At 40.6% G+C, this 17996-nt stretch overlaps 1 protein-coding gene across 2 annotated transcripts; it reads left to right on the top strand.

Annotated features, from left to right (window-relative positions):
• The first annotated feature begins 236 nt into the window (after positions 1-236).
• MTA2 (metastasis associated 1 family member 2) lies at positions 237-17956 on the top strand. 2 transcript variants are annotated; one of them, XM_063438251.1, is made up of 18 exons: positions 237-356; positions 9474-9541; positions 9758-9851; positions 11472-11589; positions 12612-12675; positions 12843-12960; positions 13093-13195; positions 13298-13397; positions 14791-14979; positions 15064-15138; positions 15244-15302; positions 15665-15762; positions 15920-16059; positions 16140-16359; positions 16446-16535; positions 16628-16746; positions 16835-16989; positions 17372-17956. In XM_063438251.1, exons 1-18 carry the CDS (start codon positions 329-331, stop codon positions 17538-17540), a joined length of 2007 nt encoding a protein of 668 aa, XP_063294321.1. In that variant the 5' UTR covers positions 237-328; the 3' UTR covers positions 17541-17956. The 2 variants fall into 2 exon arrangements, with proteins under 2 accessions (XP_063294321.1, XP_063294322.1); XM_063438252.1 differs by lacking the exon at positions 16835-16989 and having other exon boundaries at positions 17372-17504.
• The last annotated feature ends 40 nt before the right edge of the window (positions 17957-17996 follow it).

Below are 17996 nucleotides of genomic sequence, written 5' to 3'. Positions count from 1 at the left end.
TGCAACCATACTTTAGCGAGTAACTCCTCCCCCATTGAAACCCGTATTCTTATTGGTCACAAAACCGTCAATCATGCGGCTACCTTCGGCTGTGTTCGGCTATTTCCGGCTCTCTGATTACACACACTCGGGTAACGGCAGGGGGAGTGGATAGTATCGATTTACCCACCGGAAGTAATTGTTGGACACACCCCCTTTCTTTTTTTCCTCCCTTGTCCTCACCGGAAGTTGTCCTCTTCCAACCGGAAGTAAGCCCTTTTCTTTCCCCCCTCCCGGGCTCCGGAAACGCGCGCGGCGCCCCGAGTTATTGTGCGCGGGAGAGGGCAAGATGGCGGCCAATATGTACCGGGTGGGAGGTGAGTGAGATCTTTATTGCGTTTTAAATGTCCTGCTCATACTCTGAGTGCTGTAGTGATGCGGTGGGCTCTGTGGTGGCCCCCGTTTATAATCCACACGGTCGGTGAATGTGAAGCACTCCTTACAGACGGCAGCCATTTAACGTTTCCCTCTGGGATTCCCATCTCTGAGTGTGGGAGCAATACCCAGCCATCAGAGCTCCCTTAATGCACGTGTGAGCAGGGAAATATCACTCCATGGAAGTCTTCAGATTAATAATTATCTCATGCATAATTTAGGTTATATATACACAAAATACTCCTTATATAAGGGTTGTGTGTGTGTGTGTGTGTAATATATATATATATATATATATATATATATAAATAAAAGGATCACTATAGTGTCAGGAAAACCGCTGTAGTGACCTAAGGGTGCCCCCACCCTCAGGGTCCCCCTCCTGTGGCGCTGAAGGAGTTAAAACCCCTTCAGCAGCTTACCTTATTCCAGCGCCGGGCTCCCTCGGCGCTGGTGACCTCTCCTCCCCCGCCGACGCAAGCTACCCAGTCTGTCAGTGGAGCCGAATGCGCATGCGCGGGACGTGCCTCGTGTCCATAGGAAACCATTTCTCAATGTTTTCCTATGGACGCTCTGCGCAATGTAGGTGAAATTCGCCTCCGGCGTCGCAGATGCGCCTCTAGTGGCTGTCCGGAAGACAGCCACTAGAGGTTGGATTAACCCCAAATGTAAACATAGCAGTTTCTCTGAAATTGTTATGTTTACATGTGAAGGGTTAAAACCCGAGGGACCAGGCACCCAGACCACTTCATTGAGCTGAAGTGGTCTGGGTGACTATAGCGTCCCTTTAAATGTATTCTATATTAGTTGGGTCTGAAGGGAAAATAAAAATCTATACCCATTAGAGTTTGGGCATGGATGAACGAAAAGGCCAACAAGAGCATCTACAAACTCAAATGGCTAAGGCTAGGAATCAGGGGGTTCAAGAGCTTGTATTGGTGAGATTCTCCAGCCATCAAAAGCATTGCTGCTCACTGTAGTGGTTATTATTTATAAAATGGCAGCAAATTACACCGCGCGGTTATGATGGTAGGAGTACTCTGGCCTCCCAGTGATGGGGGAAAACCCTGCTGGGTCTTTTGTTAGTGCAGAACTGCAACATCCAGCTTCTGTAGAGCTGCTTCTAATGCTCATGGTTTGAATGAGCGTGAAAAATGCACAAAATTTACTTTAACCGGGCTGTAACTCTTGATCCGGGCTAGCTAATGATGCACTGTTGATTCTGCTGGAGTTAGTCTCCGGCAACAAAAGGGTTAAACTTAATTCATACATATTTTCAGAGAGACCGCTGCAAATCCTGACTCCAGACACTCGACCCACGTCAAAACACTGAAGTGGTCATGGTGCCTGGAGTCACTATTTAAATATGCTCTTTTGAAGGTAGTGATTTTTGCAGTCAAAGGCTATTGTGTCATGGCTCCAAGTGGACAGGAGGAGTACCTGCTCCAAACAGATGATGAGCCCTATTTATTTGCTGTATTTATGCAGTATTCCGTATACCTCACTGGCATTAATTTCACATTACAGGCAATGTATTTCATAAATAAATTTGAGAAATATTGTTGCTCTGCAATCAATTTAGTGATCAGCGTATCTAATATTAATACGTCTCCAATATTAGTTTTACTTTGGTTTCTGAACAATTCTCGTCTTAGTGATTAACCCTGTTATAGTGTAAGAAAATTACTTTACAGCATGTAGTCATGGGGCTTGTACTAACATTGCCTTCATGGTAATGTTAACAATAGTAACTTGTGGGCTTAGACATCAAAGGTTTTCAAAAAGCAACAAATGCATGCCAGTTATCATTGTGATACTGTATGTCGCATGTGTATTCGTTTTTAACCATTGTTTTTATGAAATTGAAGTTATTATTCAAATCATTCTGAATCCATTTTCCTTACACAGGTAATATATTTACCCTTACTAATTGCAGTTATAAAGAAAAATCCAAGCCTTACAGTAATTTGTCATTCACTGTGACCAGTAGACATTCACAAAGTCAAAAATACAGTTCCTTACATAAGACCCCACATCTTGCTGTGCAAAGAAGGCAAATTAAATCTGTGTAAAGGCTTGCCAATTTCTCTTTTAAACTAAATGTAAAAATGCTTTGCTTTGAGTATCCCTTTATTTTTTCCCAGTATTTTTGACGTTGCACACTTTGATTAGATATGATCGTTTCACTATGTAGACATTTCTAACCATCTAGTTTTTAAAGCAGCCATCACCGCCTCGTGTCTTTGCATATTTTGTATACACCCCAATGTTGACTGCTCAGCTGGGTGTCCACTGGCTGCGGTGGAAGGTGAGTTGTACTTACCTAAACCTCACAGCTGCAAGCATGACAGCCACTGGAGGCGGACTTAGTGCTGCAATGAAAACACTGCACTATGTGCAAAAGGGACAGACCACTTCAGTGTACCTTTAAAGAGGAACTGCCACTTCCCAGGACTAGGACACTGTAAGCACCAGAATATCTAAAGCTTAAAGGGACACTATACTCACCAGAACCACTATAACTTATTGTATTTGTTCTGGTGATTATAATCATTCCCTTCAGGCATTTTGCAGCAAACACTCTTTTCAGAGAAAAGGCAGTGTTTACATTACAGCCTAAGGATAACTCCACTGGCCACTCCTCAGCTGATAGAGGTGCTTTCTGTGGCAGTGCTGCACACCCTCTGAACTTTCCTCATAGAGATGCATTGATTTAATGCATCTCTGAGGAGATGCTGATTGGCCAGGTCTGTGTTTGGCTTGTTCTGGCACTGCCTCTTTGACAAGCTCAGCCAATCCAATGTGAAGGCATTGTGATTGGCTCAGAACATCACTTCTGATGATGTCAGCCAAGCAGGCATATCATGGGCAGAGGCAGCAGCAGACTGCAATAAAGGTAACATTTTGCTATAATTAGGGAGGGCAAGAGGGGGCTAGATGGTGTTTTTAACACTGTAGGGTCAGTAATACATGTTTGTGTTCCTGACCCCATAGTGTTCCTTTTAATGTAGTGGTTTAGTTGCAAAAAAAAGTCTGTTCCTGCTGTCTGACAATTCTGAGAAAAAGTAGTGTTTACATTTGTCACTAAACACACTGTTGGTTTCCGTGTAGTAAAAAATGCCACTAAAGTAGTTTCCTGTTGTAGTCCTGCAATCTCTGCAGGGTCAAATGTTCTCCATAGATATGCTGTGAGCTAATGCATCTCTGTGAGGAGTTGCTGATTTGTGGATCATGGCAACTGCTATCCGTAGCTTGTTTTGGGATTTATTTATTTTGGTCTGAAAATAAATTTAAATGTAGAAATTCGCACTGCTGTATTTACTTATATCCTGGAGCTGGGCCTTTCATCCTGGCTAAGGAATGTAGTGGAAGAGGAAAAGCCAAAACAGTTTTTTTTTTTTTTTTTGTTTTGTTTTTTTCTTCTCATCATTTGCATTGTATGTCCTGACTGTGAAATATAGTTTGTCACAAGATAATTCTTTAAAGGTATCCTATTGTTCCATTTCCACCCCATTTTTGGTGTGTAAAATTTGTTAGTTTATTTGCCTTGTTTCCAGAGCTGGGAACCCTCTGTTCTAGCCTCCAGCTCCTCCTCCTCTGATGTCTGCATCCAAGCTTGCATCACCTACGATTTCCTCAAATCCACTGCTTCTTAAAGAGAAACACTGGATTGGAACTGCCACAATCCATTCAAATGCTGCTATCAATTTCACTTGGTTCTGGAAGAGGAAGTGCCTATAATGGCTGTCTGGAAACATTCTAGTTGGTTACATTGCAGCTTTAGAATGACTGGACCACTGCACTCAGACCACTTCATTGATTTGAAATGGTCTAGGTGACTTTAGTGGCACTTTAATATAACTGTAAAAGAAATGTGGGCATCACAAGGAAAAAAAAAAGGTTAATGTTTTATTCCTCGGTGTAATTCACTTCCAGTGACATTTTCACCTTAAAGGGACACTAGGCACCTAGACCACTTCAGCTCATTGAAGTGGTCTGGGTACAGTGTCCCTATTGCATTTAGTGTTGCACTGCAATTTTAGAGAAACTACAATGTTTACATTGCTGTATTAACACTGCCTCTATTGGCGCTTCTATAATTTTACAGAACTTTTGGTCTGTCGTAACCCAGTGCCGAGCTGCATAAGTGCTGGGGTGAGGTAATTGCGGCAGGGGAGGCAGAGGTAGCTATAGTGCCAGGAATACAGCTTTGTACTCCTGGCACTATATTATCCCTTTTTAATTTCATGACACTTTAGTTAATAACTAGTCATGTATTTTGCTTCTCTCAGTTAAGATCAACTTAGATGACTGGTTTACAAGTCACTAAAGTAAAACACAGAGTTATGATCCCCCTTTGTAACTTACGTCTGTAGCATGTGCCCTTTGGGGCAAATTTATGCCATCTAAATCCCCAACACTGCTGGGCATGGGATTTCAGGATATACTCAGACGTGTTTTTTTTATTTTTTTGAGTAAGTATAAAGTTGGGAAATTTTGAAGCCATGGGAAAAAAGTTTAAATGGATATTTTTGTGAAAAAGTATGTACAGCAGAGTAGTCCTGCACATTGAAAGTATTTTTTTTTTTTACACAAAAAATAGTGTTTATATATAAAAGTCTTGTGCTTGAAATTAAAGTACAGCAAGTCGTCCCCCGCCCCCGCCCAAGGGGAACTGTCTCTCTCTTGGCCCACTGCTTAGGACTACTACTTCTAGTCCTCAAGATCCTGCCTCACATTTAACCTCCATTTAAAGTGGCACTGTCATGGCCGAATCCTGGTTTGGTTTTTTTAACCCACCTCCTGACTCTACTACATCTAATTGTCCCCCTAGTCACTCCCAAATGCCCATAATCCCCCATATTACCTATTTTTTTTATTTTCTGCCCAGACCTAGGTCTTGGCGCCGCCATCTTTGTGTGGGTAGATGAGGGCCATGTGTGACATGTCATCTGCCCATATTAGATAGAAATAATAGAAATGTCAAACAAATGAACGAAGACCTTTTCGTTCGTTTGGTCTATTACAAGGAGGGAGCTTACAAGCTTTCTCCTTGTAATATGTAAACATAGCGGTAGGGAGCAGTGCTCCCTGCCACTTCCTAAGCCCCCGATGTCCTCCCTCACTCTACGGGGGTCAATATGACCCCCATGTTAGCATAAGGGAGATTAAAATGGGCGTGTCTACTAAACAGTGAGCAGCCAGTGTCCCTTAGTGTCCCCCCACCCGTGCTGCGCCAGTGGGGGCTATTAAACTGAAGGGGGGTCCTAGCGTCATCCCTCCGGCCCCCACTCATGAGCGGTGGGTGGGGACCCTAAATGAAAATGGGGAGGGGACCTATTGTTCTCCCCCACCCATGAGCAGCAGGTTGGGGCCCTAAATGGGGGGGGGGGATCTATTTTGCTAAATGACAGGACGTTCGGGAATACTGACAGGGAGCATCACGAGATCACAGAGGAAAGGTAAGAATTGTGGGAAAATTTCTCTGACCACAGGAAACGGAGCACACTTTGCTCCTCCGCTAGTCAGAGATGGTCAGGCTTAGGAAACCTCCATGAGACAAAATAGTCCCTACTTTGTCTGTTTAAAAAAAAAAAAAAACAAAAAAAAATAAGAAACTTAGAGCAGACAGGAAGAATTGAAGAACTGATCCTGACCGAGGGAGAGTAGAGTAATCGATCGGGGAAAGGTAAGTTCGGCGTGACATTGCCACTTTAAGCATGCTCTATAACTCATGTTACAATAAACACAAGTGAGACTCCTCCCAAGACAAGGACAGGGGCCTGATGCACCTTTACATGCTTGTGTTATTGCACAGGGATCAAAGCTTTAAATATTTTGCTGGTACTGTTTGATATAGTTTCTCGGTGGGTTTCCCCTTTTTGATTTAACATTGCTGCTTTCTTCCACTCTGTTATACGTACACGCCAGTTCCCATCTAAAAGCTCACTGATGACCATAACTTTTGTATTTGAGAATTGCATCATGAGTATTGTCTTAGAACGATAATTGCATTACTGATTTGCTTGTTTTCATGGTACACGAATTGCAATGATTTGAGATTTTCCATAAAGTTCATAAGTTTTTAATAAAATTATTCATGTTATATATCGTGTAGAAATAATATTGGAAGTTTAAATATATGAAAACCATGTCATAAACATCTATCTATCTCATATTCCATACTCGTGCCTAAATATTAAACTGGCCTGCAATCACACTTGACAAAGTCACTACTGGTTTTAAAACTTTGCCAGATGATCCTTTTGAGTATTCTGAAAGTGATGTTGCTTAAATTTGTATTTATATAATTGTTTTACCTCCTATTTCCTGTTTTGGTCAACGCTACATCTTGCAGCTGCAAATATGAGAAAAAAAAAAAAGCACTATCCTAATGAGTTGTTTGTGTTACCACTAGACAATAGTAGTCCTTTCTAACCTGGGGTGTCCCTTTTTACTTAATTTTTTAACAATTTCTAACATTTTAGCTAGGCTTAAAAGTTTCTAGACGTCATAGACGAACAGCTTTTTGTTTTCATACACTTCTCCCAGTAGATGTATAAATAGAGATATATTGGTGCGGTTGTGATGATTGTGTATATGCACAGGTCTATGTTAATGTGCAGATGTTTGTGCATTCGGTGTTTGGTTCCACATTCCCTTACATTGATCATCATAACCATGTGTTCTGAATGTGTTATATTTTCATGTTTTATTGTATATGCTGTTGGGCATGGCAGTGTATACTAGAATGATCACAAAATTCTGTCTGTATACTTTGTAGTAGCGTGCTGAAATCTTTTGCTTTGCTTTGAGATCTTTTTAATTTATGCATCTGATGTACTCCAAGGATCACTATAGGGTCAGGAACACAAACATGTATTCCTAAACCTATAGTGTTAACACCACCATCTAGCCCCCTGGGCCCCTAATGCCTCCATAAATATAGCAAAATCTTACTGTATTCAAGCCTGAAGCTGTAACTCTGCATGCTGTTAGACTCAGAAAAACAAGCAGTCTGCTGACATCATCAGAAGCCGTGGCCTGATCCAATCACAATGCTTCCCCATAGGATTGGCTGAGACTGACTCAGGGGCAGAGCCAGCATGATTCAAACATAGCCCTGGCCAATCAGCATCTCCTCATAGAGATAAATTGAATCAATTCATCTCTGTGAGGAAAGTTCAGTGTCTGCATGCAGAGGGAGGAGATACTGAATGTTTGGGTGCATTTTAGGCAGCCATGACCCTGGAAGGATCTCTAAAAGCTATCTGAGGAGTGGCCACTGAAGTTATCACTAGACTGTAATGTAAACACTGCATTTTCCCTGAAAAGACAGTGTTTACAGCAAAAAGCCTGAAGGTAATGATTCTACTCACCAGGACAAAATCAATAAGCTGTAGTTGTTCTGCTGACTAGTATCCTTTTAAGATTCTCTTCCCCTGGATATGGCCTAGACCTGAATAATGCTTTTTCCTTGTCAGTCGGCCCCTCTGCGAACACCTGTCTGCAAGTGCAGGAGCTGTAGAATTTTTATAGAAACACTAAAGCTGTTGACGTAAAAGTTAGGAGGGGGGTGGGGGAAGTCCTTTTTACTTCTTTTGACCTGTTTTTCAGCTTGGGTTTACCTCCATTTCTGGTCCAAACCAATGTTCCTCATAGAGAAGCATTGAGGACTTCATGTGCATTGCCAAAGCTGCGTGTGCATCATATTTCCATATAGTAGGCATTAAAATAATTGCTTTCCTAAGGGGTTGCAGTTATATGACCAGGTTTTACTCAGTTGCTGCAAAAACATTGCAGGGTTAAACCTACATGACCATTTCACTCAGACCACCATTGAGATGAAGTGGCCAGGGTGATTATAGTGGTCATTGAAAAGGCAATGTTTTTTGTGTGTGGGAAATTCCTTTAAAATATCTACTTCTGAAATATTCACTGTGTAGTTTTAGTCCATTTGCTTGCTATGTCAAGTTGTCTCTGAAAAATACGCAATTGTGATGGCCTGGCTACACTGATACATTTTTGTATACCGGTAGTTCCCAACTTTACAAACTAATTGGTTCCGAAGCCTAGTTCATAAAGTGAAAACGAATTTCCCATAGACACAATGTAATAAACATGGGGTCTGTTCCTGAACAAAAAAATGTTACCATTGGTAACCTAAATTAAGTACATATAGGAAATAAAAGCCCAGCAAATACATATGTTGTAATAACGTTAAAGGGATACTTACCATATTGAAATCTTCATCAAATTATTATCAATCATCATGTTCTTTAATGAAGAGACATGCTAGCCCTCCTACTTACACACTTTCTTTTTTTTATCAGCTCCCCCCTCTCCTTTATCACTTCTTTTCCCTCTTTTATTTATACAGCTCTTAAACACTCCTCCTTCTCCTCTCTTACTTTCATGTTTGCATCTCTTTTTTAACACTTTTTTCTTTTACTCCTTTTATTTTAACAGCTCTCAATCTCTCTTCATTATCCCCTTTCTTCGGGCTCTTCAGCCCATGCCTCGCTCCTCAGTGATGCTGCCTGCCAAAACAGGGCATAATGTCACACACACCTCTACTCAATAGTACACCGTGCAATAATATTGCAGGTATGCCCCTGAAAGCGCAGAAAGACTACAGTACAGTCTAAACCTGTCTTTTAGACTTACCTCTATCTTCAGGAACTGCGTTCCTGATCCACTTCTATCTTCTTGCCTGCCACTGAGACAATATGGCAGTGCATCTAGTAAAAAGTTAATAAAGTGAGAAATGCCTGTACTCTTCTAGAATATTCTGATCTATTACATGCAAAGTAATTGTAAAGTAAAGAAATGCACAGAATGTATATTTTTTTTGGGGGGGGGGGGGGGGGGTTCTTACAGGTATGAATCTATCTAACATTAGCATTGAAATGCCACGAACCCGTGTGTATGCTGTACAGAATCAGCATATCCGTTTTTCTTATTCTATAAAAAAGGCTTTGTGCAAGTGAACTTGCATACAAATGTCACATTTCCAGGTTGATGATAACTGTATTTATATGATTTTATATTTTCTTTAGATTATGTGTACTTTGAAAATTCTTCCAGTAACCCGTATCTGATCAGGAGGATAGAGGAACTTAACAAGGTAAGAAAAATGCTTGATTCAACACACAACTGAGGATTTGTGAAGCGCAAAAAAAAAGCTGTCACAATGAACCCCATTTAAATGTCTTTCTGATTGCTCCACTAAAAGTTTGTTCCCTGACTTGTTCTTTATAAATTACCCCAATAAGATTAATATTTTCACAGAATTGTGCATGACCATACTAGATTTTACTTAGTTGGCTAAATCTAATTGCAGACAGCCAACGGCAATGTTGAAGCAAAGGTGGTCTGTCTTTTTCGTCGCAGAGATATCTCCAGCAGTTTGAATAGTCTTGCAGATAGTAATGCTCGTAAGTATTAAACTTAATGTGTGTGTTGGTTTAGCCTATTTGGTTTTCGATAAAAAAAAAATAAAAAAATTAGATGGGCGTTCTATGCACTGTAACCACAACTATAAAAGAAAATTTGAAGTGCTTATAAAGACCGTTGGAATTTCATTAACAGTCTGTTAAAGAAACGCTATAGGGTCAGGAACACAACCTGTATTCCTGAGTCCTATAGTGCTAAAAACCACCATCTAGCCTCCCTGTACCCTCTTATCCCCCTAAATATAGTCAAATCTTACTCTTGTTCAATTCTGCAGCTGCTGCCTCTGCCCTTGATCTGCCTGCTTAGCTGATGTAATCAGAAGTGATGCTCTGAGCCAATCGCAATGCTTTTCCATAGGATTGGCTGAGACTGTTAGAGGCAGATCGGGGCAGAGCCAGCACAATTCAAACACAGCCCTGGCCAATCAGCATCTCCTCGTAGAGATTAATTGAATCAATGCATCTCTATGGGGAAAGTTCAGTGTCACAATGTGCAGTACTGCTCCAGGAAGCACCTCTAGTATCCATCTGAGGAGTGGTCAGTGGAGTTATCACTAGGCTATAATGTAAACACTTTCTCTGAAAAGATAGTGTTTACTGCAAAAAACCTGCAGGGAATGATTATACTCACCAGAACAAATACAATGAGCTGTTTAAGTATTTTTCCTCCACTTGACAAAAGGCGGAGCTACTGCCATAGTTTTGTTTTAACCCATTAAGGACCAAACTTCTGGAATAAAAGGGAATCATGACATGTCACACATGTAATGTGTCCTTAAGGGGTTAAGCTATAGCTGTGAGGCCTTGACTCTCTCATAGTGAGACAATTTTTATTGAGGATCGCACACGATCTTCCATAGATGTCAGTGTTGTACTCACTCACATGTACAAGAGTGCAGCACTAACTTGGGCTTCTGCACCTGTGGGAGACAGGATTAGGTATGTATACACGTCAACTTTGCATATTTTGCTACACCACCACTTGGTGTGCAACAAAGGCCCCAGAAGGTGACAGAGCTTTTTTTTTTTTTTTTTTTTTTAAGAGGCTATGGGTATGGCCCCACAGTTTATTAAAACGTTATATATTTAGTGGCCTACGGGTTCCATGTAGTGGTTATGGTGCTTGGCATGTCCCTTTACCTTTACCTGGTCTTGCTCACACCACTGTGTTTTTGAACTGTAAACGGTTTGGATATGCATTGGTATGTAGTTATTAAAGATTTTATTACTTACATTTGTTTGCTCTGATCCAGTTTTTGGTGTGCTCTCTTAAAGGGACTCTATGGGCACCCAATCCAGTTCATCAAAACTTTGCTGTTTTATAGATACAATATTTTAATTTCCAGACAGCCACTGGAGGGTTCTCCTGCTGCTATGGCAGAATCACACATGGTTCTTCAATCAATGATTCTCATAGAAAGCATTCGATTGGAAGATTGCATGCTGTTATATGCATGTTTTGTAAAATAAAAAAGGGGGTGCACTCTTCAATCTTGCTGAAGTTCCTGTGGGGTGAGAGGGGGCTGAAATGTCCCTTTAGGTACTTTTTTGTCGTTTTTCTGCTGCTCATGTTGTTTGTGATGTTTGACTGTCTCTGTACAGGAGAGTTTGAGGATGAGTCTAAGCAGCCTGTGGTGGGAGAACCACAGAGACACCAGCTTAAACACAGAGAGCTTTTCCTCTCCAGGCAATTTGAATCCTTGCCTGCAACACACATCCGGTAAATACATCCAACTTGTGCATTGTTTTATTATCAGATTTTTTATTTTTTTTAGCTTATTTACCCCTTGAGGAAGGCGGGTACTATGCCGCCCTTGGGGACCAGTCCTAATAGCTGGCGAACGGCATAGTACGTCCACGCCGTACTTACCTGATCTCTGGCGATGCACAGCCGGCAATTGCTTTGGGGAGGACTTGCTTGGCATCCCAGGGAGTTTCCCTGCGGCTGATCTCGCCCTCCCAGGCCATGTGCTCGCTATGAGGTCGTGATCACATGGACGGAATAGCCGTCCAAAGCAGTGCTGTAGAGGGCCTGCCTGGAATGAAGTTTAAAACGTGTTAAAGTACATTATATATACTTAGATCATATACAGAATATACATACGTGATCTAAGAGTGTGTGTGTGTGTGTGTATATGCGCACATACACTGTCTCTAAGTGTATTTTAATAAAATACACTTAGAATTATATTATATATATATATATATATATATATATATATATATATATATATATATATATATAAAATACATGTGTAATTTTGTTCTAACTGTATTTTGATATTAATATATATATATATTGATATCCAAATACACTTAGAACAAAATAATATATATCTATAAAAAATAAATTAAAAAAATTACATATAAATCATATGTAGTAGTCACTCTTATTTATTTATGTGTATTTTATTGCAGTAAAAGCGAACAGTATTATGACATTCACAGTTAAAATGACATGCATAACTAAAAAAACAATCTTAATTTCTTACCTTTTTTATATTCATATTAAGTTATGTTTTGTATATAATATTTGATAGGAAATATGATGCAGATGATGATTTGTTTCTCCTGAATAAAATGATCTATAATAAGTGTGCGTGCATTTAATATGAAAGAGGTGAATTCTGGTTGAACAGACATATAGCGTAAATTAAAAGTTTTGTTTACATTTTGTTCACAACTTGTACAACTGTATTTGTATACTGTATGTAAATGTGTTTTGTTTTTCTCGTGCTATAGCGGGAAGTGCAGTGTGACTCTTCTAAATGAGACTGATATCTTAAGCCAGTACCTGGAAAAAGAGGTACGTGATCGATCCTGTAGAGACCTCCCCCCAAATATTTCACAAACTTCCTCTTAAGTTATTTTTATATAGCCATCTTAATAATCTGACCTCAGTCTTTTCCTTTGTTGGTATGTACATTATAGATGTGTCGAGTATTATCACGTTTGTATTTTTTGTTTCTTTAGGACTGCTTCTTCTACTCGCTTGTGTTTGACCCTGTGCAAAAAACACTGTTGGCTGATCAGGGAGAAATTCGTGTTGGGTCAAAGTACCAGGCAGATATTCCAGACCAGCTTGCAGAAGGTGCGCAGCATTTGGTAGAGAAATCTCCATTTAGCCTAACATGGATAAGTAGCACTGATAACCAGATAATACTGAGGCCAGGGTATAAAATACCTTTACTTGACCTGTTCCTGGTTGTTTCTTTTCTGTTAGGCGAGTCTGATAACCGGAACCAGCAGAAGATGGAAATGAAAGTTTGGGATCCAGAGAATCCTCTGACAGACAGGCAAATAGATCAATTTTTGGTGGTGGCCAGGTAATAATTTGTGTCTTGAGGTTGGGAATACTCACTTGGTAAAAAATACAAATGTATAATATACTTCTTTTCCTTATGATCTCCTTCCTTCTGTTTCTTCAGAGCGGTTGGAACATTTGCAAGAGCTTTAGACTGTAGCAGTTCTATCAGACAACCAAGTTTACATATGAGCGCAGCTGCTGCATCCCGTGACATCACACTGGTGAGCATGAAGATGAAGCTTTTCTTCTTATGAGACCTTCACTGTCCACAATTCATGTTTGGCTTTCAAAGCAGTTTTTGTCTTGCAAGTGTAAAATTGTAAATGTTTGAGTGTTGTTAATCTGGCAGTTTACATTAATATGTTAATGTGCTCATGGTCTGCAATGATGTGTGCGCATGTTTAGTAGGGGACTTTGTTTAAAACTTATGGAATGCAAAACTGCGAGACCCAAATGGATCCAAATGTTGGCCATTTGGAGAGGCAAAATGATCTCCCCAGCCAGCCCAGAGACACCCCTTTTTTGAGCATGCAGGAAATGACCCAGTGGTTTTTACTGCAGCTGGTGTAGATACCGCAGGCAACTCTCCCTTGCATTCTAGCGCTTCTCAGGGATTCGTACCATTGCTACAGCTTACCATGTCAGTGCCAGAGTGGTGACAGGCACAAGTGGTCTGCCCCTACAGAATGTGCCAACCATCATTTCCAAACATCCATCAGGCAACTATGTGTGTGTGTATTTTTTTTATTTTTTATTAAAGTAATATTTTTTGCATAAAGACCTCCACAACACCCCTGCAAACACACTTCCCACACAACACTACAACAGCACTTATGCAGCCCCCCCCCCCACACAATACAAGAGACCGCCTACATGACACATAAGTACTACAAGCAACGAAGTACAATTAACATCAGCATACACACAAACATAACACAAAGGCAGCCGACATAAACAATACTACAAGCAGCTCATATACAGAATGGACAGCCCTCACTACAAAACAATACCACAAACAGCCCATTTACACACAACAGCACTGTTTGCCCCACCACACACAAATGGCACAATTACCCTACATACACATGCATAACAGGCATTACAAATTATCTTATTCTTGCCACTATGCAGCAAGTGACATGGTTACGGTAGCATGTATTGCTTTGCTAAAATAACCAGGTGCCACCAATCTATTACTTTTCCAAAGCCAAGCAGACATTTTTTTTCCCAGGACTCGGTCAGTGACTTATCCTAAAATAGTTGGATTGTCCTAAATAATATGGATTATGTTGGTACCCAAGGCATGAAGGATGTGAAAATACGTACTGACCGTTTGATCATGGAAACCAGACACAAGTTTAATTGATAAATGGCCCACACTTGGTTATACTGTCACAAAAACAAGCCTAGCTCTCCATACTCTTCTACAAGGCTCGTGTGTAAGCTTTTGTTCCCTGATTTTACCCCTTTTCCCTCCATTTCCTTCCTTACCATAATGTGCAGAGCCTGGATACTACTGTGATGTATAAGTGGGTTAACACAAAGTTGGACATACCTGTTTCATGCAAAGGAGATAAGTATTAGAATTTTCTAACTTTGTCCTGATTCCTCTAGTTTCATGCAATGGACACACTACAAAGGAACGGATACGATTTGGCCCGTGCAATGTCTACACTGGTTCCTCAAGGTGGCCCAGTTCTGTGCCGGGACGAGATGGAAGAATGGTCAGCATCAGAAGCTATGCTATTTGAGGAGGCCCTTGAGAAATATGGCAAGGACTTCAATGACATCCGGCAAGACTTTGTGAGTCACAGATATATGGCATGTATAATGTAAAAAAATAATGAACTACTGTGTAACTTTTTTTTTTTTTTTTCTCTCACCAAGCTCCCCTGGAAGTCACTCGCAAGCATTGTACAGTTTTACTACATGTGGAAAACCACAGACAGATATATCCAGCAGGTGAGCGTTTGATTTGTCTAGAAATCCAACAAGTGTGGAAATGCACTTAATGTGTAAAAAAAAAAAAAATTTTTTTTTTTAACCATTACTCTTGCTTTCTTGTAGAAACGACTGAAGGCAGCAGAGGCTGATAGCAAATTGAAACAAGTCTATATACCTACATAGTAAGTGTCCAACTATGTTGTGCTTCTAATAATGCTAGATAGAACCAATTTAGATTTGTGGAATCGGCTGTATAATTTGATAGTAATTTTAAAACGTGCATGCATGGTCTAAATTCTTGCTATAAAGATGCACCCGTTGCTTCATCAGCATAGACTTCTGACGTCAAACAAGCCAGGTGTGTGCTTGTTTAAACCCACAATATGCAAATCTTTGGCAGTCTTTTCCAGTTTGATCCATGTGTCTCACACCATTTCTAGTCTCTGCTATTGTTACATCAGCGCAGGAAGCATGAATTGTGTATTTACATACACCTTGTTTTTGTTTTTTTTTATTATTATTTTTTTTAATGCTTTCTCCACAGCACCAAACCTAACCCCAATCAGATTATTTCTGTTGGATCTAAACCTGGACTTAATGGTGCTGGCTTTCAGAAAGGGCTGACCTGTGAGAGCTGCCACAGTAAGTTTCCTCAATATGTTATGTGCTCCTATAATTCTTGAGTATGCTTATCTTTTCATTGCTCATCTGACATAATACATTTTCCCTAATTCTTCTATTTTTAGAATCTCTTTAGTAAAGATAATTATATGCATTTTTCAATCCCTTTTCTCTTTAGCAACCGTCTCTGCTCAGTGGTATGCCTGGGGTCCACCTAACATGCAATGTCGCCTTTGTGCTTCATGCTGGATCTACTGGAAAAAGTATGGAGGGCTTAAAACTCCAACTCAACTTGAGGGTGCAGCACGGAATGTTGGGGTAAGTGTATTCCCCATAAAAAATCTCAGGTATGCATTCCTTTTAGATCTATGGTATTGATTGTCATTTTGTCATTTCAGGAATCACATTCACGAGGTCATCTCTCAAGTCAGAGTATATCCCCTTATACCACCAGCGCCAACCGCGCTAAACTACTGGCTAAGAACCGTCAGACTTTCCTTCTCCAAACGACCAAACTGACTCGCATTGCTCGGCGGATGTGCAGAGATATTCTGCAGCCAAGAAGAGCTGCTCGTCGACCCTATGCACCTATCAATTCTAATTCGATCAAAGCAGAATGTAAGCAGCCTTAAAATAAGCCTGTGTCCCACTCTATAGTGGCTTTCTCTTTTTCCAAAAATGTACATGCTTTTATCTTCCTTTAGGTTCTATTCGACTTCCAAAAGCGTCTAAAACACCCTTGAAAATTTTGCCTCTGGTGCGTCCTCCCTTGGCTGCAATCGTAAAAGAATTAGGTAAGAAACATAAATGTGAAAGTTTATATGATGTCTCTTCCTACTGTTTCCTACTTCTCATTTTCTTTTTTGATTACACCGTCTTCCCCCAGCTGCCCAGGCTCCTCTGAAACCGAAAACCCCACGAGGAACAAAGACTCCAATAAATCGAAACCAGCTGACACAAAGCAGAGGTCTTAGTGTGCTACCCTCCAAGAGAACATATGATGCAGTGAGTGACATGATACTACTGAGAAGTCCAGTATCATTAATTCCCCTGAATACACCACCAAACTTACAATAAACACCTCTGTCTTTAGGTGTCTGGGGTGGGGGTGGTCCCTCCATTCTCAGCAAATGGCCGATCCTTCTCCTCGGGTGTCCGATCCAGCACTCAGCCCACTGTCAAGAGGCAGAAACTCAACCTTGCCGATGCCCCTAATCCTGTAGTGTTTGTGGCTACTAAAGACACAAGGTAACAGAATCTCCCCTATGACTTTTTTAGATAAATTGATGGCAGTATTTCATTCTCAGTAAGTCTGAGTTTGCACCCCTTGGGGAACTGTCTGATAAAGTTTCTGTCTATGTAAGTACCCTCTGTTAATCATACACATGAGCCTTTCTGTATAGCTTATTCTAATCTAATACCCTCCCCCCCCCCCCTACTGTTAACATGTCACTGTCATTTTTTTCTGGGTGTCCACAATTCTTATCCCTTCATTCACTTTGTTCCCAGGGGTGATAAATTAAGGAAGACTTAAGGCATTACCTCTTAGGCATTACTGCATATCCCCAACATTTAATACATGTTTCTAGATAGCTCACTTTCTTAGTACTTTATTGTTCTATGTCCACAGATGTTTAAGGAAATCTTTGTCACACATGGAGATGCGTAGAGCTGCTCGGCGTCCCAATCAACCCCTTAAACTTAAGATACCGTTGCCAACGCCACGGCCCGTTCATCATCCCACCCTCAGTGCAGCGCATCCTGCCAGTACAAGTGAGCCTATAGTGCTGGAGGACTGAGGGAATCCTAGAGTCGTCCTAATCCAGAGAGTTTGCCCTGCAACCTTTCAACTACCGGTGCTGTTCAGCCAGTATATACCAATCATTCAATTGTGTTGGAAGACAGAGGGAGAGGGAACAGCAAGACCGATCCTTTTGAAATTTATACATTACAAACTGTCCACACAGCAGCATCAAGGACACTTTTTTTTTTCCTCTTTAACATCTTGTTTCCTTACATTCTTCCCATCTCCTTTATTTTTAATATATATTTTCCTCTCCCCAACCCTACCCCTTTCCAGTTTGTCGGCTCTCTTAAACCTAGCTCATTTTCCCAGTTTTTTTTTTTTTTTTTTTTATAATTATTCTTTAGGTTTGTTTTTTGCTTTTTTGTACAAGGAAAACTGTAATTCCACCAGTAAACGGAGAAAAGACAACAGTGTGCTCTTTTGTGTGTGTGCATGGGGAAAATAGTGT

The sequence above is a fragment of the Pelobates fuscus genome, chromosome 12, assembly GCF_036172605.1.
Source record: "Pelobates fuscus isolate aPelFus1 chromosome 12, aPelFus1.pri, whole genome shotgun sequence".
Taxonomy (NCBI): Eukaryota; Metazoa; Chordata; class Amphibia; order Anura; family Pelobatidae; genus Pelobates; species Pelobates fuscus.
The sequence above is the reverse complement of the archived record's forward strand: the minus strand, read 5'-3'. Positions and strand labels throughout refer to the sequence as shown.

Bases quoted from the DNA above. Each gene is read 5' to 3' on its own strand.
- MTA2 (XM_063438251.1), top strand. From the start codon at position 329: ATGGCGGCCAATATGTACCGGGTGGGAG. The intron at 12,676-12,842 runs GTACGTGATCGA...TTGTTTCTTTAG, and splicing joins GCCAGTACCTGGAAAAAGAG to GACTGCTTCTTCTACTCGCT. The intron at 16,747-16,834 runs GTGAGTGACATG...CTCTGTCTTTAG, and splicing joins CCAAGAGAACATATGATGCA to GTGTCTGGGGTGGGGGTGGT.